At 38.7% G+C, this 16,969-nt stretch overlaps 1 protein-coding gene across 3 annotated transcripts; it reads left to right on the top strand.

The window, feature by feature from the left end:
• Window positions 1-3,257: 3,257 nt before the first annotated feature.
• LOC108671360 lies at window positions 3,258-12,680 on the top strand. Of its 3 annotated transcripts, XM_047882474.1 has the most exons (4): window positions 3,258-3,644; window positions 5,803-6,951; window positions 7,075-7,427; window positions 11,702-12,680. In XM_047882474.1, exons 3-4 carry the CDS (start codon window positions 7,346-7,348, stop codon window positions 12,403-12,405), a joined length of 786 nt encoding a protein of 261 aa, XP_047738430.1. In that variant the 5' UTR covers window positions 3,258-3,644; window positions 5,803-6,951; window positions 7,075-7,345; the 3' UTR covers window positions 12,406-12,680. The 3 variants fall into 3 exon arrangements, with proteins under 3 accessions (XP_047738430.1, XP_047738429.1, XP_047738428.1); XM_047882473.1 differs by having other exon boundaries at window positions 5,803-7,427; XM_047882472.1 differs by lacking the exons at window positions 3,258-3,644; window positions 5,803-6,951; window positions 7,075-7,427 and adding an exon at window positions 7,434-9,640.
• The last annotated feature ends 4,289 nt before the right edge of the window (window positions 12,681-16,969 follow it).

The raw sequence follows: 16,969 nt of genomic DNA on the forward strand, positions 1-16,969 counted from the left end.
GCTGCGTATTATCGTCTCAGCTCTAATATTAATACTGCATGAATATTAATTTGACGAATTTAGCCTGAGTGTAGAAGCTTGCAAATAGTAGGAAGAGTCTTTTGCAGCTTTGAAGAAATTTCAAATGTGACGTATTGTGTGGGAAGGTGTGACGGGTGGGTGCAGTTCTCTATTTGCCGTAGAAGGTGACTCACCTAGCGCCTGCAGGTGGGTGTAGTTCTCAAGTTGCCGTAGAAGGTAACTCACCTAGCGCCTGCAGGTGGGTGTAGTTCTCTAGTTGCCGTAGAAGGTGACTCACCTAGCGCCTGCAGGTGGGTGTAGTTCTATGAGTCACCTTCTACGGCAACTAGAGAACTACACCCACCTGCAGGCGCTAGGTGAGTCACCTTCTACGGCAATTGCCGTAGAAAGTTCGTCCTCTGGTTGGTAGGGAGCAGAGTTGCCCGAACCTTTAGTGTTTAGAGTTTAAACTCAATTCCCAAAAATTCACTCATTTCATTAATATGTTCACTATTTTTTATTTTATATGCTAATAATTCACTAAAATAAGCCCTAAGCGTCTCCGGTACCTCCAGTCTTCGGATCTTTAATTTTATGAGATGCGAATTACAATGTCAATGGCAAATCGTGTCATTGCGCGTAGTAAAAAAGATATGGCTACAAGAATAAAATGCCATAGAGAAAATCTAATTACTTACATCATTGTATGAAAATTTTCTCACTTGTCAAATTACAACAATACTAAAGTTTTTAGCTGGTGCCTGAGTCCTATTTACTGGTTTCTTAGTAAAATAAGTAATTATTGCTATTCTTGGCTTAGACTATAGATAGTACGTTTGAAAAGGAAATTCCAGGATTTCTTTAGATGATTTTGTAAGTTTTTGTATATCTTAAATGTAAATTATCCAAAAAGATACCATCTATATAGACTATATTTTGCACACGTCCGGCCATTCGCGTTTACAGTTTTTACCTAAAAATATTATACGTTTAAAAATTACGTTTTAAAGACAACAATTCTAAAGAATCCAGTGTCTCCAATGTTACAGATGTACAATGAATTTCTCATTTTATTTTCGAATATTAAAAAATTATTTTTTTATATTTTTAATGCACAAAATTTATTTAAAAACTATTTATTCTGTCAATTCAATGTTCAAAGATTCAATGTTCAAAGACGTGCAACAAGGATAATTCCAGGCTTGAAGGGCAAGTCCTATGAAGAAAGATTGAAGATTATGAAGCTTCCAAGCCTCAGTTAACCAAGTATGAACGCGTTCAAGAACAGACTAGATAAAGCTATGGAAAAATATATGTTCAGATTTGAAATGCCTAGCTCCTTATCGAACCCGGTGGAAGTCTAGTAGCTACTTCAAACAATCGTCAGTCATAAAAAGATCCGGTCAAATGACACGAGTTTAGATCTATGAACAAGGCACGAAATGGAAAAGAATCGGCGACAGGCCACATCAGGCCTACACTTCAGAGCCGACATCACTATGTTATGTTATGTTATGTTAGTTGATTCATGCATTGCCTCCGACTTCACGCAAGTGTGCAAAAAGATCAATTGGAAAGATAAAAGAAAAGCATGGTTGGGTAAAAGTGTGTCAAATATCAGTTATAAGATTTGTAGCTGACAAAATTATTTTTTCAATTTTTTAATATTGAGGAAAAAAATTGTTATTTTTTAATCATTTATTTTGTCATTTGATTCATGCATTGTCTCCAACTTTACGCAAGTGTGCAAAATTTCAGATCGGTAGGATAAGTAGAAGTGTGTTAAATTTTGATTATAAGATTTGTAGCAGACAGACAGATAGACAGACAGATAAGAAGTGAAGCTAAAAAGAAGTGTTGTAATGAAACTAAATGTCGTGTGAAATTATATCGACAGATTCAAATTTAGCGCGTCACGCCGAGCTAAAACGATTAGTTTGACTCATAAATTAACGTGTTTTTTTACATATATCAAATGCATTTAGAACTAAATAATTTAAAGTACAGCTGCTTACCTCATTCTTAGCTACAAAATAGAATATTTTTGTGTTCATAACTCTTAAGCTATTAATACAGAGTTGTCAGAAATCGAAGGAAAACACTTTCCAGCCATTAATGAAGCAGCTCGTTGATAATATTGATACATTCATCTATCACTCGTCAGCGGTCAGTGCAATGATTGTTGTCGTGAGTGAAGCTGTTGTGCTTTATAGGGATTGACGAGATTATTAGGTTCAAAACTGTATTTTTGTTAAATATTTAATACAACAAAACGAGAATTCATCCCAAGCCGCCTCGGCAAGTAGACGGCAACACTTCCACAATCCCGTTATTTGACTTATTTCCCGCTCACTTTGCAGTTTGCACTGGATTCAGCTGCAACGCGCTGTTCGATTCTTTCGCTCGTGTTTTATTATAAGTAATTGTACATGGGTAGCCTAAGTGTAAATTAACAATTGTGAAACATTGTTTTAGGTAATCATTCTTTGGAGTTGATTTTGGCATTTTCATGTAGCTATTGTTTAGTTAGGAGTGACCTTAGGGCTTAGGACTTGTGTTCCGTAAACTCCAACTAAGGAGGTAGGCTAGTCTGTTCTGACAAATGATATTATCATTCCCTAATCCCTATTATCATATCAGCCAATTAATATTATCTTTTCTTATTACCATATTAGACTAATTAGTCATATCATATTAGTTCATGATGCTCTTAAACAGCTCTTTAGTCATATTGTCAAATTTGTCATTCCTCAAAGATCATAATCAGTATGATTATAACCACAACGGGGCACATGACTAGCAGACTAGGTATATCCTTGGAGCTTGGAGGCTTGGAACCTTTGGTCCTTGGCTAGAGTAAAGATCAGTGTGACATTGAATATAACTTATGAGACTAATGAGAGAGAGTTAACTGAGTGGATTAACAAGACAAATCAAATTGCAGATGCATAAAACCATTGTGTGGCCAGTGGCCCAGTGGCAGCACTAGATTTAGAGAGCACCACCATTATCAGATTATCATTGTTACTATTTATTGAATTGAAATTTTGAATTGTGATTGAACTTAATTGTGGAATTTGAATTTGAGCTTGGATATGAATTATGCATATGAATAATGAATTTGAGCATTGGGAACTCACAACTCAGTAGTGTTTTATTTTACTCTGAGAAGTTTAAAAGTAACAAATGTCATATTCATGTTCTAATGCTCACCCTTGTTCTCAGGTCTTAGTACTGTAGTCTGTACATGAAGAAGAAACACTTGAATTAATAAATCATCAAGCTGAGTGCATCAATCTCCTGATTAACCTGATCCTGATATCAGAGTTAGAGATCCGTCAATCAGAAATTGTCCAAACTGCCTCATTTAACTCCAGTACCAAAACACTTCAGTATCAAAGATCCCAAAGTCCAAAGCTTTAGCTCTCCCCATCCATTTGATACTAGCTACTGCAAGTGAACTGTGAATATAGTGACTAGAATGCCTAAACGCAAGAAACGTATTGTCAACTTGCTCTTGGCCAGGAAAGCCAAGAGAGAGAAAGGAAAAGAAGGATGTGGAGAAAAGGAAGTTGTGATTCCTCCCATCATGACAGGTCATGGTCACCGCCATCACCTCTTGCAGATTGAAGCCGGTGGTATGGGTGAGCCATTGACTCCTCTAAATGCTGCTACTAATTCCCCTAATGATTTTAATTGTCTTGTCCCTTTTTCCCTGCTTGAGGATCTCATTACAGCCATTCCTTGCTCTGAATGTGATGGGCCTAGCAGTCTATCTGTTGTCAGAAATCATACTGTGCCCACTCTTACAAGGGAATGTTTCCAGTGTGATGCTAAGGCAACAGTTTTCACTCCAAAGAAGGTCACTGGCATTGATGGCAAGGTTTCGGGTTTCACTATGGATAACCTGAGTTGTGTATTCCATTCCTTGATGAACGGCGATGGCTTTGCTGGGTGCCAGAAAACCTGTGCTTCATTTTCGCTGAAAGGCTTTTGCAACACATCATTCTACAACCATGCTTCATTCCTGTATAGGCAAATGAGAGCGCTTTTCGTTTCAAAGCAGCGTGAAGCTATTGAAGCTGTGCGACGCTACTACCAGACTTTGGAAGGTAGAGATGGCAATGGACTTCTTGACATTGATGTCAGCTTTGATGGCACGTGGATGACGAAAGGTCCCATGTCGCATGTTGGCATTGGTATTGTTGTTGAGAGCAACACAGGCTTCGTGATTGACCTCGAAGTCATTTCCAACTTCTGCCAAAGCTGCCAAGGGAAAGAAGCTTCTCTACCACCTGATGAGTTAGCCAAATGGAAGCAACAACATCATGCAAGGTGTAAGAAGAACTTTGATGGCAAGTCTGATGCTTTTGATAATGAGGCTGCAGTGAGGCTTTGGAGCAGGTCGACTCAGCTTGGCCTTCGCTATGTCACCTTCCTGAGCGATGGGGACTCATCGGCATTCAAGGCTGTCTGTGAGTTGAATGACTGTAAAGGCCCCTATGATGTCCCTGTTGTGAAGGAAGATTCGACAATGGCCGGGAAGCAAGTCATGAGGAGCATCCATTCTAAGATCTGGTTGAGGTGCTGCCAGGAGAAATTTGTTTCAATGGAGCGTGTTCTCTTTGTTGCTCAGGGCACTGTCATGGACCATAATTTTGGATATGTGAATGGAAACCTCCTTCTAGCTCTTGGCTTGCAAACAACTGACTTCCTGACCGCACTCAAGGAAAAGGATTCAAAATTAGCAACTCCAAGTCGTAAGCCAACAAAGAAGCGCTTGGCAACTCCAAGCACTTCATACGGCGCACAGAAATTCTAAATTTCTTCCTCCTTCCCTTTTCTTTATTATTATTCATGACGCAAAACTGGACTACAATGAGTCATGTTGGGCGCATGATGATACCCTCGTTTATGAGTAATAGGCTTTGTAATTTTAAATTACAGAGCCGGGGATCCAGAGCCTTGCAATGGATCATAATAAAAAAAATTGTAACAATTTTTTCTATTTGGTCTCTCCTGAAAACTTTGACTTTTCTAATTTGCAAACCTATTTCCTCCTATGATTTTCAAGCTACAGCATTGAGATATACCATTTGATTTGCAGAGAAGAGATCTAGAGAATGGTTGTACCTTTTTTGTCATTTCATTATAGTTTGGATTATATTTTGCAAAAATAGGAAGGTGGGAATAAAAAATTGACAAAAAATACCCCCCACCCTCCAAAATGAGAATTTCAAATAAAGCTATGACCAATTGCTAGATATGGTCTTTATGAATCAGATGATATGTGTCTTGATGTTGTAGCGTGAAAATCCTAGAAGGAGATAGATTTCTACAGTACCACCTTTTTGTAGTTTTTTATGAATTTCATGTTTTCTTTCATTTTTTCAGAAATGTGCACCAACACAAAAGTCTAAGATTTCTGTTTTACAAATTTGCACCAAGTTTCATAATGATCCACCCATAAATAAAAAGTTTTTTTTAACCAGTAAAAAACCAGATGCTTACTTTAACACGTCTAAAAACCTTGTTGCAGTTGGAAAGTAAAATTGGGGTCAACTCCCTGGGTTTTACTGCGTATCTTTTGCCAACAATAACTGAAGTTCCCACAACTAAAAACGCGGAATCATACTGTATATCCATTTGGTACCACATTCATTTGATTTGACACTGCATTTATCTGATTTATTTGATAATATATTCATTTGTAATTTTGTTATGCATCAAAATGGTGTGCCCTAAGCACCTGATTTGAAACTTTCTTGTAATGTTTTTAAGACAAGGTTTTCTTGCTCACAGCACAAGCACTTTTCCAGTTACCTGATGAAACCCCAGACCTGGATTGGTTTTGCGCAGCACAGCACCGGAGAAAGTCACTTGCATTTGTGGCAAAAGTACGTTTGTGGGTAATGCTCTCAGAGAATTTAAGTATTTTTTCTTTGGTATTCATGACGTAAGTTTCATAATCAAAACATACTGATAATTAGAATTCATTTAAGATACAGCTGCTTTCTTCCTCTGGGTTTTGCTGGTTCTGGTTGTTTGTTCTTTTAGTGTTGGTCATCTTTTTATGTGTCATCTTTTTTTTTTCTCCCACTGTAGGGGGCAAGTTATCATTGGTACCTGATAGTTCAGAATGGCTGCCTCTGGTTGCCTTAATGCATCAAGCTCAAGGTTTGGCCCATCTGCAACCTCTGAAGTAAGCTGGTGAAGGGGACATGATGAGGGAACTGTTAGAAATTTCCACATTCCTTAGGATCTAAATTTGTTTTTTTTCTCCATGCCTATCGTTAGGCTTGGGTTTGTAAATAGTAAGAGTTGGCTGAAAGACTTGTTGATGGAAACATCCGTTTAATTTTGCTCCGTAGGAGTGTATTAAGCCATTCCTTCCTAATTTCTGTATTTAAGTTTGAGTGATCACTCTTTGTTTTTCGTTTTATTTATTTTTGTTTATTATGCATGTTCGTGCTTTCTTTGATTAGGATAGGACCGACTCCAGTGTTGTATTTGGGCTTTGCCTTTTCTTGTGGTATGACCACTTTAACTTTTGAGCTTTGGCTTTTTACTTAAGATAAATATTTGTTCCTAATCTTTTGGGAAGGCTTAATGCTTTCCTAAGCTCAACTTGCTAGTTAATTATTGGAGTCTGTCCTCCCTTTCTACTGTCATAATTTCCCTTTACATGGCCTATTTACATGCCTCTTAAAGTTGCAGCTTAACCGCTTGGTGGCTAAAGATTCTAAGGTGGGTCCGTGGCTGTTATAGTGACTTATTTCGTCTTACATTTATGTTCATAAAACTTATGATTTGATTACCAACTATCTAACGGCTATTTATTCTTTCTATTCGATAGAATAACTGCGTATCCGATGGGGAACAACATTCATTCTATTTTGGGTGACTTTCAGCGTCACTGTTTGCGATTGAAAGAGCCTTTCGTACATCACGGTGTGTAAAACTTGTAATGATTTGCTTATATGAATGTATTAGATTGAAACTCATTGCGACACTGGAATACTACTACTGGATTGCAGAATTGTAAAATTTATGAGATATTTCTTGCTTCTACAGTTATGTTGGGCCGGGTTTATTCGTCGGCACAACGGCGATAAACTGTATTGGAACCGCTGCCAAGCGTCACTTTTCGCGACTTGGTTCAATTCTAGATTTTTGTGAATATGTCTGCTTTCTCAAGATTTGGACCAGTCATCTCCGAAATAAGTTCCATTTTGTTTACTGTTTTTTGTATCAAGCCTAACATAATTATTCTTAAAATCTGTGTTACTAATCTTTTTGCTAATCATTGTAATATTTAACTGTTCATTCCTGAGTCTCCATTAGAATGTCGCAGGTCGAAATGTCTGACAGCGACCCCACTTCTGAGTCCAGCGCCTCTTATGTGAGGAAGCGCGCTGCGTATAAGGGTAAGATAACCTTAGCTCTAAAGAAGTTGGTGGTTGCATCTGTTGACCGTGAGACTAAAGGCATTCTAGTTGCGCAGATCAGGGCCTATCTTTCTGAAATTGATGCTTTAGATAACTTGATTAATGAAATTTCTGAGCCTGCCATTGATGTACTTGAAGAGCAATTGGATTACGCAGTTGACGTTAGACGGAAGCTTGCATTGTATGACGAACCTGCCCCTCACGATGGTCAACGTGTTGTTGAGAAGGTAGCTGAAGTCAAATTGCCTGCTCTTCAATGTTCCACTTTTTCTGGCGAAGGCACTACTAGTCTTGAGTATTCAAACTTTCTCCAGCAATTCAGTAACGTCATTGATTGCCGTCAATCACTTGCTGATGCGGCCAAATTAACTTATCTTAAAACCTATTTGAAAGGGTACGCCCTCTAAATTATTGATAATCTCTCAATTAACGATGAAAACTATTCCGTTGCTCTGCAAATGCTTGAGAGAGAGTTCATTGACCGCAAAGCCCTTGTTAACGATTTAATTCAGAAACTCTTTGATCTTACTCCCAAGTTCCATCCTGACTATTTGGGTACCAAGATTTATATTAATGAGATTCGAAGCACCGTTAGTGACCTTAAAAAGTGGGGCTGTGATTTGATGGAAGGGAGCGGTAACACTATGCTGTCCGTTCTCATGTTCAGTAAATTGCCCCATCCTGTGAAACAGGAATTCGGACGCAGGTTTGATAACTTCCCCTCTTGTGATATAATTTTTGATAACTATCCTGAAGTTATTAGAACCTTGACTCTGAAAGATAAATCTAGAGATAAACCTAAACCAGATTCAAATGCTGTTAAACCCAAATCATTTCCACCTAAGCCTACGTATCAAAACGCAGGTATTGCCTCGCAGTCTAAAGATTTCACACGTAAAGTTTGTAAGTTTTGCTCTGCTCCTGACCATTCCATGATGAAGTGTACCAAATTTCCAACCTTACAGAGTAGGTTAGATAGGTGTAGGGAGTTGCATCTTTGCACCAATTGCTCCAGCTCCAAACATCAGAGTCTGGAATGTAAAACCAAGCTAGATTATGATTGTGTCATTTGCAAAAGTAAGAATCACATTTCTGCTTTGTGCCCCAAGTATCAGGTTAGCCTTCAGAAGAACTGGTGTTTAAACTCGTCTTCTGGTAAGGATGATCATCTTTTGCCTACCATTACCGTCACCCTTTCTCGTGGCAAACTGTCTACTCCCGTGAGGTGTTTGATAGACACAGGGTCCCAGAGATCTTATGTTAGTGCTGCTTGTTTAGATAGGATAGGATTTCCTAAGGGTGCGGGTGAGAAGGATTTTGTAGTTAGTTCTTTCCTTGATAGTGGGGTACGTAAATTTGCTGAAGCTAGCTTGTGTCTGAATTTGAATGATGGGTTGGGCGAATTTCAACTTCCATTTTTGATAGATAGGAACTTTGCTATAGAGTTTAGAGTAGATTTGTTAGATGTGGCAGTTAATCACCTCAAGAAGTCAGCCACTCTAGCTGACGTTGCATTTCAAAACCCTAGTAATGTAGTAAAGCTAGAAGGACTTTTGGGTGTTGATGCCATCCGATTCTTTAGAGAGTTTAGGTTAGTGCAAGTCAACAATAAAGGTTCTGCTTTTGCTTATTCTGGGGGCATTATTCCATTTGGTAGCATAGATAGTCTCTTGCCCAAAGATGTAAAGTGTCGCTCAGACCAGCTTCGACCTTCCAAGGATAAAGCTGAAGGTATCCCAAACTCTTCCGTCGTAAATTTTGTGCTGAATCCTTTAGGAGATCAGTTCGATCCTGTCCACAGCGTAGTACAGGATAGTTCAGTCGAAGGTCGCTTAGACAGATTGTTTTCTGTTGAGGCTTTAGGTCTGAAGGAAGACGAATATTCAGATTACGATGCCCAGCAAATTGCTAAATTTGAATCTTCAATTGAAAATCGCAATGGCGAATATTTCGTAGATTTGCCCTGGATTGAGGACAAGGTTAGTGCCGTTAGGTCTAATTTCAGTTTAGCTAAGGCTGTTCTAGATAGAGTCCTTAAGAAGTTGCATTCCTCAGGTACGTTCCATGCATATAATGACGTTTTCCTCCAGCAGCTGCAGGAGGGTATTCTTGAAGAGATTGACCTAGATGCTGTTGATCCTTCACAGCATGTATGGATCCCTCATAGAGCGGTCATTCGTACCGGGGAGCAGGTGACTACAAAAGTAAGGCCTGTTCTCAATTGCAGTCTGAAAGTTGATCAGACTCCTTCTCTTAACGAGTCTGCTTATCCCGGAGTGAATCTCCTTACCAAACTTGCCGATCTTTTGTTGAAGGTACGGTTGGATGATTATCTCGTCATGAGTGACATCCGTAAAGCATTCCTGATGATCAAACTTAAACAAGAAATTGATCGCAATCGGTTTTCAATCTTGTGGGTTGACGAATCTGGTAAACTTAAAGCTTACAGGTATTCTTCACTTGTTTTTGGGTTCATTTCGTCACCATTCATTCTTAACTATGTAATAAAGCATCATGTAAAACAGTACCCGCAGGACGAGGTCTCCTCAATTCTTTACTCTAACTTCTATGTCGACAACTTGTTCCTAACCGGCAATGACCTCAGTAAGTTGATTAACCTGTACAAGGAGTCGCTCTCTTGCATGGCTGAGGGTGGTTTCCAATTGAGATCTTAGGCCTCAAATAACTCTGAGCTTTCTGAGGTATTCCGACGTGAGGGTGTCGGGGCTGACCACCAGGCTACTGCTGAGAAGTTGCTCGGGTACAACTATTTCCCAAAGAGTGACGCTATCGCTGTGGCTGGTGCTGCCTTTAGCGAAAACCCTCAATTCTCAAAGAGAATCATCTTGTCGGAGATATCTAAAATTTTCGATCCCTTGGGCCTATGTTCTCCTGTCACTGTGAGAGGTAAGCTTCTGATGAAGCGCATTTGGGAGAGCAAGGTTAGCTGGGACGAGCCTCTTTCCGAGGAGATAATCTCTGATTGGCTTCAACTAAAGCATGACTTGCAGACTCTGCCAGAGGTGCAATTTGATTGCAAGCTGGCGCGAAAAGGTGAAGAGGTTTCACTGGTGTTGTTCACCGATGCTTCCAAACAATTTTATGGCTTCAATGCCTACGTTGTTTCTGAAAGTGAAACCGAGCCTCGTGCAAAGCTGGCATTTGCTAAAGTTAAGAATGCACCTTCTAAGAGCAAGTCTTTGCCTACACTTGAATTGATGGCCGTGTTACTTTGTCTTAAATGTCTTGATACTTTGCTTACTGCCTTTTCTGATCTCAAAATTAAAAGTATCACTATTGGTGTAGACGCACAAATTGTTCTTTCATGGGTCACTTCCGGTAAAGTTAAAACTAAAAATCTGTTCGCTAGAAATAGAGTAAATGACGTGTTGTCTGTACTTCAAAGCTTGAAATCTGAAAGAGGATTTGAGTGTAAATTTAAGTATGTGCCCACTGGCATGAATCCTAGTGATTTGCTCACTAGGGGATTAACTTTGAAGGATTGGACCAGCAACTTGAATTTTTGGAAATTCAGTCCTTCTTTCCTTAACTTGAAACCTTTGCTTTGGCCTGACGCTGAGCTTGGGTGTTTGTCTTCTCAAAGTAAAATTTTGACTAACCTTGGAAAAGCTAATTGTAAAGAACCATTATTTCCTTTGAATCGCTTCTCATCATTCAACAAACTTGTATCAGTAACTGCCCTTGTGCTAACTTTTGTGCGTAAATTACGTAAACTTCAGTGTGAAACTTGGGGGTCAGTTCAACTCTTAACGCTATACGTAATGCTGGGTTCTGGATTCCCAAGGGAAGAGCCACTGTCAAGAGCATCATTTCAAAGTGTATCTTATGTAAGAAACTAAATAGTTTGTCATTCAAATATCCGAAAGTAACAGACTTTGTTGGCGATAGAGTAAACTTTGCCAAGCCATTTCAGCATACTGGTGTTGACTACACAGGTCACATTTATGTCAAATATGGTGATACTATTGTCAAAATGTACATTCTTATTTTCACCTGCCTGAATGTTCGAGCTATCCATTTGGAGCTGTTGCCCAGCATGTCCACTTCTGATTTTCTGATGGCTTTTGTGCGCTTCACTAATCTGCATTGTATCCCTAATAATTTGTATTCAGATAACGCAAGCACTTTCTTGCAGGCTGGAGAGTTGCTGGGTGGATCATCCATAGATAATGAATTTAACCAATTCCTGTATAAACATTGCATTAAACACATCAAAATTCCTCTTTACTCAGCTTGGGTTGGTGCCGCGTGGGAGCGTCTCATTAGAGTCGTCAAGAGCTGCTTCTACAAGACGGTTGGGAGGCGTAAGCTGGAGTATTTTCAAGTATTGACGCTGTTGAGTGATGTCACCAACTCAGTCAACTCCCGGCCCCTAACCTACGTAGACAGTGAAGACGCTGGGTTCCATGCTCTCACCCCCAATTCATTCCTTAAACTGGAGACCGGGCGGAGTCTGGTATTGCCACCTGGAGATGCGTCTCTGGGAAGCGACCGTAGAGTCTTGGTGGCTTCACTCGAAGGCAGAGAAGAGCTGTTTGATACCTTCAAAGAGCAGTGGTACAGCGAGTACATCCTGTCTCTAAGGGAGGCTGATCGTGACCGCTTCGAAGCCTCGTGGAGCGATAACATCAAAGTTGGAGACGTTGTCTTAATTTCTGCTCCTGGTAAAAGTCGTCCTTTTTGGTCGATGGGACGAGTTGTGGAGCTGTTGACTGGTCGTGATCAGAAGACCCGCTGCGTCAAAGTCATGAAACCTGACCGATCGGTTGACGTCTTTTCCATTAACCTTCTTTATCCGCTGGAACTCTCCGCGGATGTCGTAGCTTCGGCGTCTGGGACTGGACCAAGTCCAGCTCGTGCACCTACCGCCTCTAACGAGCGCCCTAAGAGAGCGGCTGCTGTTGAATGTGGTAGAAAATTAAAGCTGTGCAATTAAAATTGCACTTTCTTGCCGCCCGGAGTGTGTTCGAAATTTCCACATTCCTTAGGATCTAAATTGGTTCTTTTTCTCCATGCTTATCGTTAGGCATGGGTTTGTAAATAGTAAGAGTTGGCTGTAAGACTTCGTGGTGTAAATATCACATTAATGTTGCTCCGTTAGGAGTGTATAAAGCCATTTCTTCCTAATTGCTATTTATTATTTTGAGTGATCACTCTTTGTTTTTCGTTTTATTTATTTTCGTTTATTATGCATGTTCGTGCTTTCTTTGATTAGGATAGGACCGACTCCAGTGTTGAATTTGGGCTTTGCCTTTTCTTGTGGTATGACCACTTTAACTTTTGAGCTTCGGCTTTTTACTTAAGATAAATATTTGTTCCTAATCTTTTGGGAAGGCTTAATGTTTTCCTAAGCTCAACTTGCTAGTTAATTATTGGAGTCTGTCCTCCCTTTCTACTGTCATAATTTCCCTTTACATGGCCTATTTACATGCCTCTTAAAGTTGCAGCTTAACCGCTTGGTGGCTAAAGATTTTAAGGTGGGTCCATGGCTGTTATAGTGACATATTCCGTCTTACATTTATGTTCATAAAACTTATGATTTGATTACCAACTATCTAACTGCTATTTATTCTTTCTATTCGATAGAATAACTGCGTATCCGATGGGGAACAACATTCATTCTATTTTGGGTGACTTTCAGCGTCACTGTTTGCGATAGAAAGAGCCTTTCGTACATCACGGTGTGTAAAACTTGTAATGATTTGCTTATATGATTGTATTAGATTGAAACTCATTGCGACACTGGAATACTACTACTGGATTGCAGAATTGTAAAATTTATGAGATATTTCTTGCTTCTACAGTTATGTTGGGCCGGGTTTATTCGTCGGCACAACGGCGATAAACTGTATTGGAACCGCTGCCAAGCGTCACTTTTCGCGACTTGGTTCAATTCTAGATTTTTGTGAATACGTCTGCTTTCTCAAGATTTGGACCAGTCATCTCCGGAATAAAAGTTCCATTTTGTTTACTGTTTTTTGTATCAAGCCTAACATAATTTTTTCACCACCAAGTCTTACAGCCAACTCTTACTATTTACAAACCCATGCCTAACGATAAGCATGGAGAAAAAGAACCAATTTAGATCCTAAGGAATGTGGAAATTTCGAACATTATGAAATACAAATTGCGCTATGTATCCTCCACATATGAATGAGCACAACTCTACGGTAACAGAAACCAGTATTTAAGTATATCATCCGGATGATTACTTTGTTATTTGACACTTTTTAACAAAATATTAATCAAACTTTGCGTTTTGTTTTCCTATCATGATATTTCATGGAAATTCATAAAAATATCATAAAATTACTGCCTTAAATTTTACTGACACACTGTTAGCTCAAACGTAAATCATAGATTTATGATTATATATAGGCGGCGCTTAACACTTGTGACCGTTGCGACGAGTCTGTAGTGGTGGGCACTGGGCGGCGCTTCTTACATGACCGAGCAATATATTTACCTTAAGATATATTACAGGACGGAGCAATATATTTACCTCAAAATATATTACATGACCGAGCAATATATTTACCTTAAAACATATCACATGAAGGAGCAATATATTCACCTCAAAATATATCACATGACCGAGCAATATATTCACCTTAAGATATATTACATGACGGAGCAATATATTTACCTTAAAATATATTGCATGACGCAGCTGTACATCTGTCACCTCAGTTTTAAAAGGAATGGCGTTTGCCTCCTCCAGCCTGTACGACACCAGCTGATTTTAATGTATTTTAAGATATTCATCTTGTCATTGCAACATCGATTACAATTGGTATAGTGAATATTGTTCAAAATATAACAATGATTGTATAGTAAATTTGAAGCTGGGAGCTGCACAATTTATTGCACAGTCAAAAGTTTCAATGAACAATAATTGGTAATCTATGAGGCGGAGAAGAAAAGGTTTTACATTGAAAAATCTTTAGTTAATTCCCGCTTACTTATGTTCGAGATCGAAAGTAGTAGTTATTGGACAATTTATTATATATACGAGTACATTAAATGTTGATAAAAATTTAGTAATAAGTCAAGAGAGTGATCGCGTTATTGTTGTATTCGATATTAAAAATAACATATTGATATAAGTAAGTTATCTATATTTAACGCAATTGGCATCGATATCTGTCCTTGAAACGAATGTTGACATTCTTCTATTGAGAAATTATAATATTCACTTTATGTAGTGAAGTAGAAGCAAGACTGCTATTGTAGGCAAGTCGTTCAACAGGCGGCGTAGAATTTCAGGTAATTCAGTAAAATTTCAGTAGAATAGAATTTCAGTAAAATGTAATAAAAAATATGACATTCATTCATTTATTAACTCCTTACCTTGAAAAAAATATACTCTTGGCTAAAAAAATTTATCACTGACGTGGAGAAAAATATTTCATTGACATAAATGTCACGTTCATTTCAACATGTAAAAAAAGTATCAATATATCGTTGACCGAGGAGCTCGAGATAGTAACTTCAAACTGTAGAGTAAATATAACGTTAAATGCGTATCGCAGCATGCAAATTATCCAATTACCTGCTAATTCCGGAAAATTCAAGTCCGGCGGCACCGACGCACCCGATGCGAGCGCAGTTGAAGTTTGGATCCTCAACGAGGGAAGCTCTGCCAAATTTATTTCTGTGTTTCTATGTGTCAAATGTGGAATATGTGCATTTAATGGGTGATTGAGGTTTTATGAACGAGCAGAAACTGTTTGTGAGAATATCAGTGATTACTTTTTATTCCTGAAGTTGTTGTGTGAAGTTGTACGTCAGTTAGTCGAGATGGGCGCCTCTAAGCCAGCGGCATGTCACAGAATGTCCGTTATATTTGAATTATTTGTTCAATCCATTAGTGTTTGATTTGAATTAACTAAGTAAATCAACTAATGCAGCGTCATCTCACAGCAATAATTGTCGTGAGCTAGATCTAGTAGTTTCTGTTCTGCCCTAAAAATAGAATTCTTGTGTAAAATGCTTTGTAATTGCTAGTTGCTACAGATGATCATTAAATCATCGCAAATTGATTTAGCTTCTTTTTTAAGCTAATGCGTGTCAAGTGTGCTTTGGTTGTATGGGAATATCGTCGATTTGAGAATGAATGGGATTGTCAGAAAAGCTGCCGTGCTGTGAAGTGAAATGGTCTATAGTTCCAGTCAAAATACTTTATTCCATGTTTGCCGGTATCGTGCGGTTTTCCTAGTAGTAAAAGCTATTCGTTAGAAAAGCATTGAAGAATTGAAGTTCACGTTCGTCTTTCTAGAGTCTCAAAGACCGTAAGTTAAAGAACCTGCGAATTTACCCTGTGTCATATTAATTACCGTGGTCAGCCAGATTGGAAAATTAGGCCAGTAACCCAGCAGTAGTTAATTACCATTAGCAGTCGGCCTGTATGTAAAAGGTGCCAGTAACCTAGTACTCTAGCAGTAGCCTGCCTCTGTCAGATCCCAAAAGGTCACCTTGTTATTGCTAATATTGAATAATTAAATCTGTCGGAATCATTTGTGGTCGGCTAGATGTAATTCCTCTACCGTTCATTATTGCCCGCTCCATTCTATGTGCCTTATAATGATGCTATAAGCTATGAAATCAGTTTGGGTCATGAGACAGACCGATGAGATTAATTAGATTAAGTAGAGTACGATTGACCTCGTGTCTTGAATGTTGCCCTTGCTTGAAATTAGGCAGCTCCCTTCTGGAACTGTGTTCATAAAACTAATTATCATCCTAGATGATCATGGTGTTTTGTATGTTCGATTTAAAGCAGCTTCCTTCTGGAACTGCGTTCATTAAACTAATTATTATATGATCACGGTTTCTTGAATGTTCACACTCTTATAGAATCCTGTACGTGCAGGTTTCGACGCCGAAATATAAGGAAACACGGATCAAGTCTGCGAACTTCATTTCCCCCTTATTAAATCGTGCGTCACAAAGCTCCCGAACTAATTGGATTACTTTAGGAGCGAAACAATAAAAATTGTTAGAAATTTCCACATTCCTTAGGATATAAATTTGTTCTTCTTCTTCATACCTTTTGTTGGGTATGAATTTGTAAATAGTAAGAGTTGGCTGAAAGACTTGTTGATGGAAACATCCGTTTAATTTTGCTCCGTAGGAGTGTATTAAGCCATTCCTTCCTAATTTCTGTATTTAAGTTTATTCTTGCGACGTATTCTTCACTGTATTATAAATTTTTGTGTCGTCAGCATACATCGAGCAAACGCTAGACATAATGTTACTTACTTAAACGCTATAAATGTTACTTTCAAAATATTATTCACAGTAATTTCAAAAGCTTCATCTACAGTAATCGAAAACAGTTTTATTTAGCAGCAAAAAAACTTTTATCTGGGCTAAAACAGATATTCACAAATAACTTGAGTACGCAAACTCTTAGCAAATCCGTACACTTCATCCCAGTGGAACAATCGACCGGCGGTAGAGAACACGGACCAATGATACCTTGATTCCTCCACCACACC

Source organism: Hyalella azteca, unplaced genomic scaffold (assembly GCF_000764305.2).
Source record: "Hyalella azteca isolate HAZT.00-mixed unplaced genomic scaffold, Hazt_2.0.2 contig10517, whole genome shotgun sequence".
NCBI classification, from domain to species: Eukaryota; Metazoa; Arthropoda; class Malacostraca; order Amphipoda; family Hyalellidae; genus Hyalella; species Hyalella azteca.

Bases quoted from the DNA above. Each gene is read 5' to 3' on its own strand.
- LOC108671360 (XM_047882472.1), top strand. From the start codon at position 7,907: ATGCTTGAGAGAGAGTTCATTGACCGCAAAGCCCTTGTTAACGATTTA. The intron at 9,641-11,701 runs GTGACTACAAAA...CTCTTTACTCAG, and splicing joins TCATTCGTACCGGGGAGCAG to CTTGGGTTGGTGCCGCGTGG.